The sequence below is a fragment of the Silene latifolia genome, chromosome 2 (assembly GCF_048544455.1).
Source record: "Silene latifolia isolate original U9 population chromosome 2, ASM4854445v1, whole genome shotgun sequence".
Lineage (NCBI taxonomy): Eukaryota > Viridiplantae > Streptophyta > Magnoliopsida > Caryophyllales > Caryophyllaceae > Silene > Silene latifolia.
This window is the reverse complement of record NC_133527.1, coordinates 195,121,604-195,138,710: the sequence shown is the minus strand read 5'-3', so window position 1 is coordinate 195,138,710 and position 17,107 is coordinate 195,121,604. Positions and strand designations below refer to the sequence as shown.

The 17,107-nt window shown below is 35.5% G+C and overlaps 1 protein-coding gene across 2 annotated transcripts; it reads right to left on the bottom strand.

Annotated features, from left to right (window-relative positions):
- Positions 1–7,279: 7,279 nt before the first annotated feature.
- LOC141632455 (uncharacterized) lies at positions 7,280–16,478 on the bottom strand. 2 transcript variants are annotated; one of them, XM_074445003.1, is made up of 13 exons: positions 16,360–16,478; positions 15,262–15,352; positions 14,957–15,046; positions 14,783–14,860; positions 14,432–14,479; positions 13,953–14,033; positions 13,710–13,772; positions 13,411–13,443; positions 13,138–13,203; positions 12,927–12,959; positions 12,655–12,720; positions 9,898–9,999; positions 7,280–7,520 (listed from the first exon to the last, which is right to left on the bottom strand). In XM_074445003.1, exons 2-13 carry the CDS (start codon positions 15,319–15,321, stop codon positions 7,470–7,472), a joined length of 771 nt encoding a protein of 256 aa, XP_074301104.1. In that variant the 5' UTR covers positions 15,322–15,352; positions 16,360–16,478; the 3' UTR covers positions 7,280–7,469. The 2 variants fall into 2 exon arrangements, with proteins under 2 accessions (XP_074301104.1, XP_074301107.1); XM_074445006.1 differs by lacking the exon at positions 9,898–9,999 and having other exon boundaries at positions 16,360–16,474.
- Between the last annotated feature and the right edge of the window lie 629 nt (positions 16,479–17,107).

Below are 17,107 nucleotides of genomic sequence, written 5' to 3'. Positions count from 1 at the left end.
TAAAGAAACCCAGATTCAAGAGAGAGGGGGAGGAAAAGAAAAAGAAGCCTAAATTGATATAGAAGAAAGAGCACTTTAATGGATGAAAAACAAGCAGGAGGTTGCTCAAATGAATATAAGAAAATAGGGAGAAGGGTATTATTGTCATACAAAACAACATTTTGAGCAAAAATTTCAAATTGACCAGAATATTCCTTGTTGAGTCCCCTGAACTGTTTTTTGGTATCAAAATTTAAAAGTTGTCAATTTAAAGGTAGTAAATTTTAAAAATATTTATAAAAGGGAGTAATTTTTAAAAAGTTGTATATAAAAGGGAGTTTTTGATAATTTACTCTAATTTAAAATCACATGTGCAAATAATGTGAAAATTTTGAGGAAAAAAACGATAAATCATCACAAAGAGAAATAAGTTTAGGAAAATAAGCGATTATATTGTATGACAGTCTTTTTCGTGTTTTTGGGTAAAAAGTGACTACGTTTTGGTTAATAATGGCCACTTTGGGGGGAAAAAGACCATTAATCATAAAAAGTGGTCATTATTTTACAAAAAAAATGGTCACATTTTTCATATCGCAGGTACGACGGTCATAGTATAGAATTTACGTAATAAAATATACAAAAAATGAGTACAAAAAAATGAAAATACGATTGTCGATAAACTAAAATAATAAAGAAAAACTAGCTTTGTTACCCGTGAAAATCACGGGTTATCTCTAGGAAAATTAAAAATTTAGATAATTGATTTTTTTTTGTGAATATCAAATGAAATCGGAATTTATTTCATCATTGATCATATGCCTATTCTTTAAATTTGATCATCATCTAATAAAGATTCATAAATTTAAGAATTTGATTATGTACGAATTAGAAAACTTTAATCCAAATTAAAATATTAAAATTGTTAGTTGTATAAAAAATGAATTTCCTTATGGAGTGTGCATGGCATCAAAAGTTAGCAGCTAACCATACGACTTCACCACAAGGTCTTCCTTTCGTACCGTCTACAAAAAAAAAGTACAACAAAAAATAATACACAAATTAGTATTTCGTCATTCCAAATTCAAGTTAAAAAAAATACTGCAAATTTTTACCACCCACAAATGATTGTTTTGGAGGAAAACAAATGAGACGTTCTTAAATAGGAGAGGCTAAATAATGCTAATTTGGAAGTTAAATGATGTACACTAAAATTAGTGTTCACAAACTTTAAATGGCATAAAAATTAATTAGGAAAAAAACAAAAGAATTCAAAGGGTTGTATATAGTGGGTTGCTTTATACAATCTTTATGGTGGTAGGAATTATTGCAAAATTAGTATGAGAGTTAAATGGAGTAACGGTTAGGCTAGGGTAGAGAATTAGAAGAGACTTGTGAGAAAATTCGACGATGCCTTTAAGAAAATCATTGGACTTATGTGAAAATTATCGTGGGTTGAACTTAAATAATAGTTGAATATAAAATGCCATAATTTTACATTAAAGAATATTATTAAGCTACTCATTTTTTTTTCTTTTCAAGTTTGTGTAGTTTTAAATAAATAAATAAATGTATAACTTTTATGAGCTATATTACTATGAAAAATGTTAATCGATTCACTAACATTTCTTTTTATTGTAAAATGGGAATTTTAATTGTAAATTAAGAAATTTTGATGTGAATTTTGGTAAGTTACATCTTTTTTTTTTTTGGAATTTTTTAATTCAACTATGAAATATAGTTTGTAATTTGGAAGTTCATGAGTAATAGTTATTAAATGGAGGATTAGTGAATGAAAACTATTGTAGGTTTAATAACCATTATAAACCATTGCTTCCATCTTTTAATTTGCTTTTTCATTTATTTTTGAGTTATGAGAATGATTGAATAAGATAATTCATTAGTGAGGAGCTCAAGAGATAAAACAAATAGGAAAAAATGTTAATGAAAATTACTATTATTATTATTGATCTTAAATAGTGGTTGAAATAAAATGTCATACCTTTACTTTTAAGAATATTATTAAACTTCACAATTATTTTAGTTTTAATTTAAAGGGTTTGTATAACGATCTTAAATAAATAGATGTAGATGTAAATTTTAAATGGTACAATTTCAGGACAGTTAAGTTTAACTTTTTACCAAAAAAAATTTACAACATTTTTAACCAATATTTCATCATATGAAAATAAATTAAAAAAAACCTATGAAAAACTTTAATCAATTCATTAACATGTTTTATTACAACACATTCAATTAAAATGTTAATTTTATAAATTAATGTTATGTTGTCAATTGTCATTAATCAAGCAATATAGAAATTAATTAATATTAACCAATCTAAAAATGACATGTGGAATAAAATTAAATGTTATAAGTATCATTTTAACTATATAGTATAGATGTCTCCGTGGAGAATGGTTGGGTAAGCGTGTGTCAATCTTAACCAAGGTGGCAATGTGAATGTCTATGTGGCTTTTCCACATCCTACGTGGCTTTGTCTAGTTGGCATTGTTTAGGATGCCTTTTAATAGTATTTTATTGATGTTAGGAAAACAAGATTAAGTTTACATTATAGACAAAATGGTTTTGCTGACTTCAGCAAAAAAAATGACGTCAAAATCATTAGTCCGGAGGTTAACATCGAAAACTTAATTGCTTTGTAAAGAGTATGCGATTTTCATCGGAGACTGATTTATTGCCTACTTGCTCCCTCAAATGACCTTTGTTGCTTCTCAAACTTTGCGTGAACGATTTATCTGACCCAAGAATTTGGTCTTGTGATTTTTGGACATTTTTTTTCCCGGAGCCTGAAATCTCGAAAACCGCGTATTAAATGCTTCTGTTTGAGTCGTTCACGTAGACATACCAGGTGATGTTTTCTTTTCTCTCTGGTTTTCTACCACATGTCCGAGATTGCTTCATGAGTTATTATATTTGATTTCAGCCTTATATAAGAAGTCTTAATTCCTTTTTAACAGGTATGCGATTTTCATCGGAGACTGATTTGTTGCCTAAATGCTTTCTCAAATGACATTCGTTGCGTCTCAAACTTTGCGTGACTGATTAATCTGACCCGAGGATCCGATCGTGTGATTTTTGGATATTTTTATTCCGAGAGCCTGAAGTCTCGAAAATCGTGTATTATACGCTTCAATATGAACGGTTAAGGAAGACGTATCGGGAGATGTTTCTTTTTCTCCCTGTTTTTCCAACACGTGTCCGGGATCGCTTCATGAGTTATTATATTTGATTTCAGCCTCATATAAGAAGTCTTAATACCTTTTTAATGAGTATGCGATTTTCATCGGAGACTGATTTATTGCCTACTTGCTCCCTCAACTGACCTTTGTTGCTTCTCAAACTTTGTGTGACCGATTTATCTGACCCGAGAATGCGGTCGTATGATTTTCAGACATTTTTTTCCCGGGTGCCTGAAATCTCGAAAATTGTGTATTATATATAAGCTTCAATTTGAGCTGTTCAGGAAGACGTACCGAGTGATGTTTCTTTTTCTCCCTATTTTTCTACCACGTGTCCGGGATCATTTCATGAATTATTTATATTTGATTTCACCTTTAAATAAGAAGCCTTAATTCCTTTTTAACAAGTATGCAGTTTTCATCGGAGACTGATTTATTGCCTAGCTGCTCCCTCAAACGACCTTTGTTACTTCTGAAATTTTGCGTGGTCGATTTATCTGAACCGAGGATCCGGTTGTGTCATTTTCGGACATTTTTGTTCCGAAACCCTGAAATCTCGAAAACCGTGTATTATACGTTTCAATATTAGTTCAGGAAGACTTATGAGGTAATGGTTCTTTTTCTTCTCGTTTTCTACCACCTGTCCGGGATCGCTTCATGAGTTATTATATTTGATTTCAGACTCAAATAAGAAGTCTTAATTCCTTTTTAACGAGTATGGAATTTTCATCGAAAACCGATTTCTTGTCTATTTGCTCCCTCAATTGACCTTTTTGCTTTTGAAACTCTACGTGACCGAATTATCTCACCCGAGGTTCCGGTTGTGTGATTTTGGGATATTTTTTTTCCGAGACTTTGATATCTATAAAACCGTGTATTATACGCCTCAATATGAGTCGTTAAGAAAGATGTACCGGATGATGTTTTTTTTTCTCCTAGTTTTTCTACCACGTGCCCTTGAACACTTCATGAATTGACCCATGTTACGTCTCAAATTGCGTGACCGATTTATCTGACCCGAGGATCCGGTCGTATGATTTATGGAAATTTTTGTTCCGAGACCCTAAAATCTCGAAAACCGTGTATTATGCGCTTGAATATGAGCCGTTCAGGAAGACGTACCTGGTGTTGTGTTTTTTTCTCCCTGTTTTTCTATCATGTGTCCGAGATCATTTCATGAGTTATTATATTTGATTTCACATTTTTTTTTCTTGGAGCCTGAATTCTCGAAAAACCTGTATTATACGCTTCCATTTGAGACGCCCAGGAGGACGTACCGGGTGATGTTTCTTTTTCTCCCTGTTTTTCTACCACGTGTCCGGGATGACTTCATGAGTTATTATATTTGATTTTAGAATCAAATAAGAAGTCTTAATTCCTTTTTAACGATTATGCGATTTTTATCGGAGATTGATATATTGCCTACCTGCTCTCTCAAACGACCTTTGTTGCTTTTCAAACTTTGCGTGACCACTTTATCTGATCCGAGGATCTGGTCGTGTGATTTTCGGACATTTTTGTTCCGGGACCCTGAAATCTCGAAACCGTGCAATTTGAGCTATTCAGGAGCTCAGGAATATGTACCAAGTGATGTTTCTTTTTTTCCTTTTTTTCTACCACGTGTCTGGGATCATTTCATGAGTTTTTATATTTGATTTTAGCCTCAAATAAGAAGCCTTAATTCCTTTTTAACGAATATGCGATTTTTATCGTTTCGAGCTTTCAGGGACCCGTAACAAAAATGTCCGAAAATCACACGAACGAGGTGATCGAGATTTCAGGGAGCCCAATTAGTATTGATAATTTTTCGGGTTTCGAAAGTGATGAATTTGAGATGTGGCAATATAACTAAGCCCGTTCAAGATGGATCATATCACCGTGAACAAAAAGACCTAATATGGGCCTAATACATTTTTCAAAGCCCATGCAATAAACATTCACTAGCCCACGTCGTAACAAGCTTTACTTGAGAGTAGACTTGACAAAGCTCACCCGTTTGAATGACCCGACTTGGTAAAGTTGACACAAATTTAAAACTGACCGAAATTCTACGAGCTAAGTATGACCCATAACCCAAATAGATCAGACCCACGCCTTGATCGTCTCAATTTTCACCTGACTCAAGGTGACCCGATCCAAAAGCACCCGACATATAGCTGACTCGATCAGAAATGACTCGGAGTCATCCAAAATGAAACTCCCTGGACTCCATCCTACTTCTTTGGCAGTGAACAAAAAGGTAGCATAATTGGTTATGAAAAACAGTTTGTTCCCTAAGTTTTCGAGTCTTATCCACGCTCGGGTTCAGTAGATGGATCATACATCTGATATACTACCACTAGTTTTTAGTTTCTGAGCATTATAATAAAGTTTTTGAGTTCTGTTTTAAAAATTATGAGTTTTACAATAAAGTTTTTGACTTCATTCACTAAAACATTAAGCTCAAAAATTTTACAATAAAACTCCAAAACATTGAATACAAACTTAGATAAATTTGTGTTTTGATGAAAAAAAATTAAAATGTAACTTATAAATTTTAATAAGCTCACAAAAAAATACAAAAATGCTCAAAAATAAATAAAGTTTGAGGTAATAAGCTCAGAAAAAATACAGATATGCTCAAAAATAAATAAAGGGTGCTGATTTTCGCAGTACACATTTTACTCATCGTAGTACAATTTTGACCATTATACCCTTCCCATTTCCCCCAATCATTCTCCCTCTCTTTTTTCCCTTTCTATCTCTACCTGCAAGTACCAACTCCCTCCGAAGTCCGAACTCCTCCCTTTCTCAAAGTACCACCATATTTGATAACTTTGTCTCCCTCAATGCCATCATAATATCCAGCCATGTCACCTTCATATAAAATCGATACTTTCTTCAATTTAAACTACTGGGTTAATTAGACGACTTTGTATCCGAACTCAGTCCCGATACGAAATACCCAACCACCGGCGTGATTGAAACGCGCCGTCCTCGAGCGTAGTGGGACACCGCAGCGCTGTTTTCGATGTACCGCCTTAAAGATAAACAATCTGCACATCCAGAAGTTAGTCCCGAAGGTTCGTACATGTCAAGTATCAATCTGAAGACGGATTCTGACCATGGTGAATTTTGATCCAAAAGTGACGAGTTGATTGTAGCAGGGTCTTGATTTTCCCGTTTTAATTATATTCTTGAATGTACATGAAAAATGCAATTTGATTGTTTCTTGATTAATTAGTATTGTAAATCAATTGGATAGGTGATTTTAAGAATGTTATACTGTTGTTTAATTATGTTATTCATGATTTCAATATTGTCGATCTAATTTCTGAGCATACGGCTTGAGGATGTTCACTGTCGGTGGTGGGGAGGGCAGTCGGCCAGTAGTGGCCAGTGGGGATAAGGTGGTGATGGCGGCGGCTGTGTACAACGTTGGTTGAAATTGGGTGGGTGAATGTTAAACGACGAAGTACATGTTTGTACTGCAAATCTCTTGTTTTTTTAATCAAGGGTAGACAATGGAAAACAATAGACAAAATGTACTGAAATGAGTAAAAATCGTACTGCGAAAATAAAAGAAAAGCTAGCTTGAGGATGTGAGTTAGTGCATCCGATGTATGTTCCTTTTTCTCCGCTCGGGTTTGGTGTCTATCTAACTCCACTGATGACTATTTTCGGACGACAAAGCTAGCTTTCCTTTATAACCGAACAATATTAAGGCCTCGTTTGGTTGTTCACCCAATTCATGGGAATTCTAGAATCCCATGAATTGGATTTTTAAAGCATGTTTGGTTACCCCATTTTTTGTAAAATGGGGGAGTTTAAAACTCCTAGGAATTTTCAACTCCTACATGATGGGGGAATTTAACTACCTACCCCCCTCATGGTCATTGAAAATTCCTAGGAAAGTAAAACTCCAAATACTAAGAACCAAACGGATTATTGTAATTCACGTGAATTTTCATGTAGGAATTAAACTCCCGTGCATTGCAAATTAACACGTCAATGTAATTCCCGTATCAACCAAACGAGGCCTAAGTACATTCCCAAATCTGACAATGGATTAACATTACGCAGTACGCACACAAGGCGTAGTCTTCAGACGACAAAGCTAACTTTACGCATACTGTATAATATTTCTGCCTCACAATTAAGGTGAAAAATTGTTGATATTGACCGGTATGTTCTCAAAATATAGCACGATTACAATTGTTAAAAGTCAATTGGCGACTGCCTAAGCAAAGAGCCACAAATTCCCTCGAGGCCTCGAGAACTTCTATAGAACCGCTACTCCTTGAAACCAAACTACTGATCTGCAAATGTGTCACCATGAGACTTGCGAGCAACTATGCATTCCTGAGAGATGTTAAACACATCACACATGTATAAGTATATTAAACAAGATCAACACATTCCTTCTTAAATATACAGGATACTTTAACAACCGGAAATAATATAATCGTAGAATATTTAAAAGACGAAGGCCAAATATATTTATGGGAAATTCCTACTTGTACCCCTTTGTTATGGGCTAATCTCACTTGTACCCTTGCTTTTCAGGAAAACCCACTTATACCCTTCAATTTACTAGTTATTCTCACTTATACCTCTCAAGTATAGACTAGTCTCACTTGTACCTTTACTTTTAAGGAAAGTCCACATTCCAACATCATAATACTAAGCACCAACAACTAAGACGTTATACGGGTATATCATGGGTACAAACCCTCCTTGGAATGTTGTTTCTGGGTATCTTAAGAGGATTTGGAAGGATTATGATGTGGATAAAATCTCTTTTATGCCTAATGGAGTATTCATAGTCCGATTTAAGACTGTTGAAAAAATGAAGGAGGTGGTTAGTTTGGGACATTTTATGTTTGATAACAAGCCGGTTATCATTAATGAATGGACTCCAGATGTGAATCTTGTTAAACAGAATGTCCAAACTGTTCCTATCTGGATTAAATTGGTAGGCTTGGATTTGAAGTTTTGGGGGATTGAGTGCTTGAAAAAAATTAGTGGCCTTATCGGGGAGTATGTTCAGTGTGATGAAGCTACTCGTCACAAAACTTTCCTTGGTTATGCTAGGCTACTGGTGGATGTGCAGGTTACTCAAAATTTTCCTAACTCTATACAATTCAAGGATGAGAAAGGGAAAGATCATACTGTGAAAGTTGAGTATGATTGGCTACCTCTGAAGTGTTCCCAATGCTTTGGCATAGGACATAATAAGGATCAATGCAGGAAGAAAAAAGAGGGGGTCAAAGTTAAACAAGTATGGCAAAAAAAAGTGGTTGTACCCCAAACCAAGGTCGTGGATAAGGGGAAAGCCCCTATGGTTGCTGCAACTCCTGTGATCCCTAGGGCTCCTGTCTCACAACCGCTGCAAACTCCTGCTGGCATTATTACTAGAGTTATGAGACAGAATGGTAGTGGTGCCTCAAACTCTATTCATGGCAATACTTTTCTGGATGCACTGAACATGGCAACTATCAGATCAACCCAACTGAAACAAAAAGGGACTGGAACTGGTTTAAGGGGAGTAATGGATCATGGCTAACATCGGTTTCTGGAATGTTAGGGGACTCAATAGCCTGAATAAGCAGAAGGATATCAAATGGTTTCTGCACAATAATAATCTGGGGCTATTTGGGCTAGTAGAAACTAAAGTTAAACCTATTATGTGGAATAAAGTTAGGAACAATATTTGTAGTGGATGGTGTTTGGAATCCTGGCTCTTTTATTGTGGACATATTAGATGTTAGTCCTCAATCTATTCATTCTAGAATCACTATGAGGGGGAATCAGAAGGTGTTCTTTTTTACTCTGGTTTATGGGTTTAACAAAGCTGCTGAGAGGGGTAATCTTTGGAATAGTTTGAAAGGATATTGTAATGCTGTTCAGGGGTCTTGGCTGGTGGGTGGAGATTTCAATAATGTCATGCAACCTAATGAGAGACTTGGGGGTGCTCCTGTCTCCCTTGCTGAGATAAAACCTTTCCAAGAATGTCTTCACCGGTGTGAGTTACATGATCTCAAAGCCATTGGATCTTATTTCACGTGGAACGACAAACAACAGGTGGATACCCTTGTTTACAGTAGACTGGATAGATGTGTGAGTAATGCTGATTGGGTTCTTAATTTTCCTGAATCTTATGCCTACTTCATGCCTGAGGGGACATTTGACCATTGTCCTTGCATCATTTATCTTCAGGGTAAGCCTAGGGCAAGAAAACAATCTTTTAAGTATTTTAACATGTGGGCTTTGGATGCCAATTTCAAGCAAGTTGTCAACACAGGTTGGAATAGGGTCATTCAGGAGAATTTTATGTTTCAACATGTGAAGAAATTACAGGGACTTAAGTATGACCTTAAAGCTTTGAATAAAGGGGATTTAGGAGATATTGAGAATAAGGTGAATGTGGCTAAATTGGCTCTATCTCAGATTCAAATGGCTCTTATTCATAACCCTCTGGATCACACCCTGCTTGATACAGAAAGGCAGGTTGCTGATGAATGGATTGTTTTACAAAAAGCTTGGCATATGTTCATGGATCAGAAGGCAAAGCTGGATTGGATTAATATGGGTGATGACAACACTCATTATTTTCATGCTCATATTAAGACTCGAAGAGCTAAAAATAAGGTCTTACAAATTCATGATCAGCAAGGTAATTTGTGCACCTCCAGTTCAGACATTCAGCATGCATTTATTCAGTATTATGAGTACTTACTTGGAAGTAGCAACCCTGTTGATCCTGTCTGTGATCACATTGTGAGTGATGGCTCAATACTGAACATGGCTCACCATGAACTTCTCCTAGCATCTGTGACACCTGCAGAGATCAGAAATGCCATGTTTGATATTGGTGGCAATAAAGCTCCTGGCCCTGATGGCTTCAGTAGCCAATTTTATAAAGATACTTGGGACATTACTGGGGATAATGTGATTGCTGCTGTCCAGGAATTCTTTTCAAATGGTAAACTTCTTAAACAAATCAACTCTACTCTTATCACTCTTGTACCTAAAGTTGATTTACCCTCTGATGTCACCCAATTTCGCCCTATTGCCTGTTGTAATTCAATTTACAAATGCATTAGTAAAATCATGTGCAATAGGCTGAGCACTATTCTGCCTGATATCATTAACCCCTCACAAAGTGCTTTCATCAAGGGTAGAGATATAGTGGAAAACATCTTAATTTGTCAAGACTTGGTCAAAATGTATAATAGAAAGGCTGTTTCACCCAAAGTCATCATGAGAATTGACCTTCAAAAAGCTTATGACTCCATTGAATGGAGTTTTGTAGATGGTATGTTGAGAGCTCTTAATTTCCCTCCTGTCTTCATCAACTTGATTATGGAATGCATTACCTCTCCCACTTACTCTTTATCTCTTAATGGAGAGTCTTTTGGTTATTTCCCTGGTAAAAGAGGCTTGAGGCAAGGGATCCCTTATCCCCCCTCTTATTTGTCATTTGTCTAGAATACCTGAGTAGAATTTTGGGCAAGATCAAGGATTATACTACATTCAACTACCATCCCCTCTGTGGCAGAATCAAACTCACTCACCTTGCTTTTGCTGATGACGTCCTCATGTTCTGTAGAGGTGACAGAACTTCCATTATTGGCATGTTAAGGGCTTTTGAATCATTCTCTAGGGCATCTGGTCTCAAAATGAACAAAGGGAAGTCCAGTCTTTATAGTAATTGGGTTACCAGGGGCACAATTGATGATATTTTGAAGGTTACTGGAATGTCTCATGGAACTTTCCCTTTTAAGTACTTGGGAATACCTATTGCTGCCAGGAAATTATTTGTGCTTGAATGTACTAGTTTGGTTGATAAGGTGGTGTCTAGGATAAGATCCCTTGGCAGCAGAAAATTGAGTTATGCTGGACGTCTGGTTCTGATAAAGGCTGTTCTTTCTAATCTTCATACATACTGGGCCAGAATCTTCATTCTTCCATCTGCCATTCTGAAAAAGATCACGGCCATATGTAGAAACTTTCTCTGGACTGGCATTGATAATGATAAGGGTAATACTCTGGTTTCCTGGGAACAGATTGGTCAACCAAAAACCCATGGTGGATTGGATGTGAAGGACATTATAAGATGGAACAAGGCAGCTTTGGGCAAATACATTTGGTGGCTAGCTCAGAAAAAGGACCATTTATGGGTAAGATGGATTCATTCTATTTATATTAAAGGTGGTTCCTGGTCTTCTTATGATCCTAAACAAAATGGCAGTTGGGCATGGAGAAAGCTATGTAAGATCAGAGATCTTATGGTGGCTGGTTATGTAGGGGATTGGTGGCTCCAACCTAATCAAGATTACACTATTGCTAGTGGCTATGACTGGTTGAGCCCTCCCATGGTTAAGGTTACTTGGACCAAGTTTGTTTGGATTAATGATGCTCTCCCAAAACACTGTTTCATAGGGTGGCTTGTGATGCATGGAAGACTTCTCACTAGAGATAAGCTGAAGAAGATGGGGATTACTATGGATGACACTTGCATTCTTTGTGATTCTGATGCTGAGTCACACACTCACCTTTTCTTTGCCTGCATTTTCAGTCAGAAATGCCTGCAACTGATGTCTCATACTTTAGGTTGCCATCTACCTATTGCGGACTGGGTTGCATGGTGGTTCAGTCAGAGTTTCCAGTCTCAAATTCAGAAGAGATCTGTTGCTGCACACATACTTGCACTTATTCATGCCATTTGGTGGTGCAGAAACCGGTGTAGGCTGGAGGGATACCTTCCTCGTCCTGAGTCTGTGATTGCTCATGTTGTTCATGGCATCAAGCTATGACAATATGGTCTTCTGTCGTTTTATTTCTACTACTGTCTTCTTAATGGAAAGTAGAAAATGAATTGTTGAAATGTGCTTATGGGCTTTGTTAGCTTGTTGGGCTCAAAACGTTGTAATTGGGTTATCTTTATTAATATAAGTTCACCTTTTACCAAAAAAAAAATAAAAAAAATAACTAAGACGTTAAGTGAATTCTCGCTTATCATTATGAAGCGGGGAAGGAGTGTTAAGTATCCTTACGTACGATGTTAAGGGCTATGTAAACAATATGATACTTTAATTGAAATATTTGTTTTCTCTCCAACAGAGATCGTTTTTCCCTTCAAATTTATTTTTATATGCCTCCACTTCATCTTCAACGTTCATCCTTTACCCTTTTACCACACTTCATCCTCAATATTCACCATTTACTATACTTAAGAGGTATATGTGAGAATAACTAGGAAGTTGGAGGGTAAAGTGGATTTTCCTGAAAACTAGGGGTACAAGTGAAATTAGTTCATACTAGAGGGGTACAAGTGGGAATTTCCCAATATTTATTTATGCTGATTCAAAAGCTAGAGAAACAACACAGATCGAAAAATATGAAAAAATGGGTGCATTTCATGTATTGTAAATAACATTTATAGTCCTAACACATGACACAAGCGAGCAAGTACGGGTCGTAATTACTCTACCTGTTTTTTCTCAACCCCATCCATCTCAATTCCCATACGATCCTCAGCCCTCTGTCTGTAAAGTTTCTGCAGACCAAAATCCAACAAAAGGAAACGAATAAACATTACACATGATATTGACGACGTTACATAATTACGTAAATCACATTGGTAGCCATAGTCAAAAGTACAGAAACACCATCTTAAGTTGGGAACATTGCCAAAAGGTTGATTTATGATTTAGTATAAGAGAATAAACAACAATAATGTTTAAAAGTAATGGATGAGCTAACCTCAACGGATTCAAACCAGGCCATTCTATCCATCTGTTAGAATAAGGACAAAAGAGTGATTTAGATTGCCAATGAATGAGGATTCAAAAGTTAGAGAACATGACAAAACGAAAAATATAAAAAAAATGGGTGCATTTCATGTATTATAAACAACATTTATAGTTCTAATACATGACACAACCGAGCAAGTACGGGCCATAATTACTCTTACCTTTTCTTTCTCAACCTCATCCATCTTAATTTCCTTACGATCCCGAGCCCTCTGCGGGTAAAGTTTCTGCAGACCAAAATCCACCAAACGGAAACGAATAAGCATTACACATAATATTTAACGACGTTATGGAATTACATAAATTACATTGGTGGTCATAGTCAAAATAAAGTATACAAACATCATCTCAAGTTGGAAACATTGCCAAAGGTTGATTTATGATTTAGTATACGAGAATAAACAACAATGTTTAAAAGTAATGGATGAGCTAACCTCAACGGATTCAAACCAGGCCATTTTATCCACCTGTTAAAATAAGGCCAAAAAAATAATTTAGACTGCCAATAAATGCGGATTCAAAAGCTAGAGATAACATATTAGTACACGATCGCGGCATGGCGCAAGTTAATTAGCAAGTAGAGGTTATAGTCCTTTTACGAACAAATGTAAACAACACAACATATCCTTTTTGTCGGTTCACAAACCATGTTTCTCTTCGCAAGGTTAGAGTGTCTCCGTCAATCAGAAAAGCGAAATCAAGAAACACGTAGTTGTTATGATGATGATCTTACCGTCTCAGTCAAGTAGTCAAGTTTATCGTTATCATTCCCAAATTCTTCACGTGCATAGCGAACCTGTTTCAGAGGGTGCAGAGTTAAAATGAGAGCCTTCGATAACACTACATAAAACATCTGACAATCAGTACAACCTAAGTATCTCATTGGCTAGAGTGTACGATATTCTTGTAGACTTGTACACCACCCGGTGGACCATAGAATTTCTAATAGTAGAAGTAAAAAATACATGAGGTGCACCTTTTCCTTAATTCGCTCTAACAACTCTCGGTGCTCGTCTTTCGTTTTGTTAACCCTCTGCAACAAATCTTTAGCTTCTTTCTGCATACCAAAGCGAAATGATAAATATACCTCATACTCCCTCTGTCCCGGTCATTTGTTGTCCTTTTTCATTTTGGAGTGTCTCAGTCATTTGTTGTCCTTTCTATTTTAAGAATGAATTTAATGAGTAATTTGATTATTCACGCTCAATTTATTCCACCCACTTACCTTTTCTTGGTTTTTGTGCCAAAACCAAAGGACAAAAAATGACTAGGACGGAGGGAGTATTATTGAAGACATTAATATTAATAATTACATAAATCACGTCGGTGGACATTGTCAAAGAATTAATTAAAACATCATCTCGAGTTGGAGACGTTGCCAAAGGGGAATAACGATTCAGCTAGCATAAGAGAAGATAGAACAATAATATGTACAAAAGTAATAGACGGGCCAACCTCACGAGCTGACAAGAAACGGTTAATATCATCAGAGATAGAGAGCTCCTGAAATTTAGCATAAAAAAAAACTCTGAGCATTGTTGTCGCAAAAATCATATTCCGTAATCATTCAATACGTTACATAATTTCATAAATGATTTGAGAGTTTGAGACCAAGGTAGTATCAGAAGCATGACCAAAAGAGGATATAGTTTTCACATGTTCTTGTGTAACGGATCCTACTGATAGCGGAGTATCTTATGGTTTTTATGGGTTGTTTACGTATTTACAAACATCATCTCAAGTTGGACATGATTTAGCATCAGAGAATATACAACAATTACGTTTGAAAGCTATCGATGGGCCGACCTGATCAAGAGCTTCATTGGAGCTCTGCAAATTTTCTGTAACACTGTCTACTGCATCTGCCATGTTACGCTTGATGCCCTGAAATTTAGCATAAAAAACTCGTGAGCATTGTCTCTGTAAAAATATAAAACTAAGTAGACACGCCGTAAAATAGTAAAAATGTGCAAGGTGCACCTCATTCAAAATCAGTTGTGCCATCTCTTCCTGCTCATCTATCTTAGTGTCGCGATTCTGAATCCTTTGCAACAATAGCTTCTCCGTTTTCTGCAGACCAAAATACACCAACAGTAAACGATAAATATTATCAAAATCATTCAAGACGTTACATAATTACATAAATCACATTGGTGGACATAGTCAAAAGTATTTACAATCATCATCTCGAGTTGGAAACATTGCCAAAAGGCGATTAGCGATTTAGCATCATTGAATATATATATAACAGTTATGTTCAGTAGCAATAGCAATAGATGGCGAACCTCAAGAGCTTCAGTGAGTCTCTGCACATTTTCTTTTAAATTGGCTACTGCAGCTTGCATGGTGATAATTTCAGAAATTGACAGGCCGGCCCTGAAATTTAACATCAATTGCGAAACTCTGTAAAAATACAAATTAAGTACATTATGCTGAACTATAAAGCTTTTATCCCAAAGCAGCCGGAAGTATAATTTAAATCAACGTTTAACAAATGATTCAGACGGAGGATTAGCATTATATTGCATTGATTGTAGTGGTATATATAGTTTTCACATATTCTTGTGTAAGACGGCATTACACAAGAATATTTTAGAAGGGATCCTACTGATAACGGAGTAGCTTAATTATGGTTTTATGGGTTGTATACATGTTAGTGGAATCCGTTTTACACAACATTAGTGTAAAACTACTTTGAACTATTGAAGACAACAATCGGGACGGAGTAAATCAATAGTTGGACTTTCGACTATCATCTCGGAACAAAGACAACGTCTCTTCCCACTATTTTTTGGATCGAGAGGTGACATTGATAACAAAAGATATAAAATTAGAAGCATTTTACAGTGTTAATTGAAACTAGGTAAACATTACAGAAATTAAAATTAAGGGTTAATTGGAGTACAAGACTCCATGAAATCATGAATACTTCTATGGCAAAGTCAAAAGCGCAATGAAAGACGAAACTGAAACATCTGATCAAAGGAATAACACAATGAATAAGACGGTCTCATACTCTGAGAATACTCAAAGACGATGGTTGACCTTTTCTGTACAAAACCATGTGTGATTTTTATATCACAGAACCCGTCTCACACAATAATTATCAAAGGATTAATATGTATTTTACAAAGAGGCAGAGACATATATTTTCATGTCTTTCAATCAACCATAAACAAATAATTGAGACGGTTTAACATCAGTAATTACTCACTAATAAAATTCACATACATGGTGAAACGGAAAAATCAATTGAGTAGAAATTTTAATAAGCGAAAAACAAACTACAACTCATAAATCAGTAATTTTTAACAGTAATTCAATGGTAATTTATATGGGAATGTATTTTTACGAAAGGGGAAGATGAAAAGATGTAAATTTACCTTTGTGTATGAGGACTGAGGAGGGAGACGTTTTTACCTTAGAGTAAATTAAAAGAGATTGATAAATTTGAGTCAAATATTTTGTGCGTAATTAAATAGATAGAAAGTAATTTACAAATATTGGTTTTTCTAATGTGCGACCTAAGGGCACAACAACACATACATTAATAGGCTTTTATTATGGAAAGATTGCTAGATAATCTCATCACCAATGCAAATATAAACTCAATTTTATCATAATAGAAGAGAATATCTTATATATCTTTCTCTATTCGGATTTTCTAATGTGTACCCAATATTAGATAAACCGAATATAATATAAGTATGACCAACCGGATAGATCAGACCAGCACAAACCCAAATCCATGCCTTTATCGCCCCTATTTTGACGTGGCTTAAGGTGAGCCGACCTTAAACTAACAGACACATAATTTAACTGACTTGATCCAAAAAGACCAGACATTATTAGTGTTAAGGTTCTGTTCTTTTGAACTTAATTTTAGCTTCTTTCAGTTCTGTTCAACTCAATTCAGTTTTGTCAGCCTCATTTTAGTTCAGTTTAGTTTAACTTATTTTTTCACAAATTAACTCTTATTCCACTTCAGCACCATTCAGTTCAGCCCAGGTCATATTTATGTTATTATATACATCAAAATTAAGGGTATGATTTCAATTCTTCAAAAAAAAAAAAAAAGTAATTTTTTGAATTATATACTCTTCCTTTAGTCAAATTAGTGCTAATTAAAGT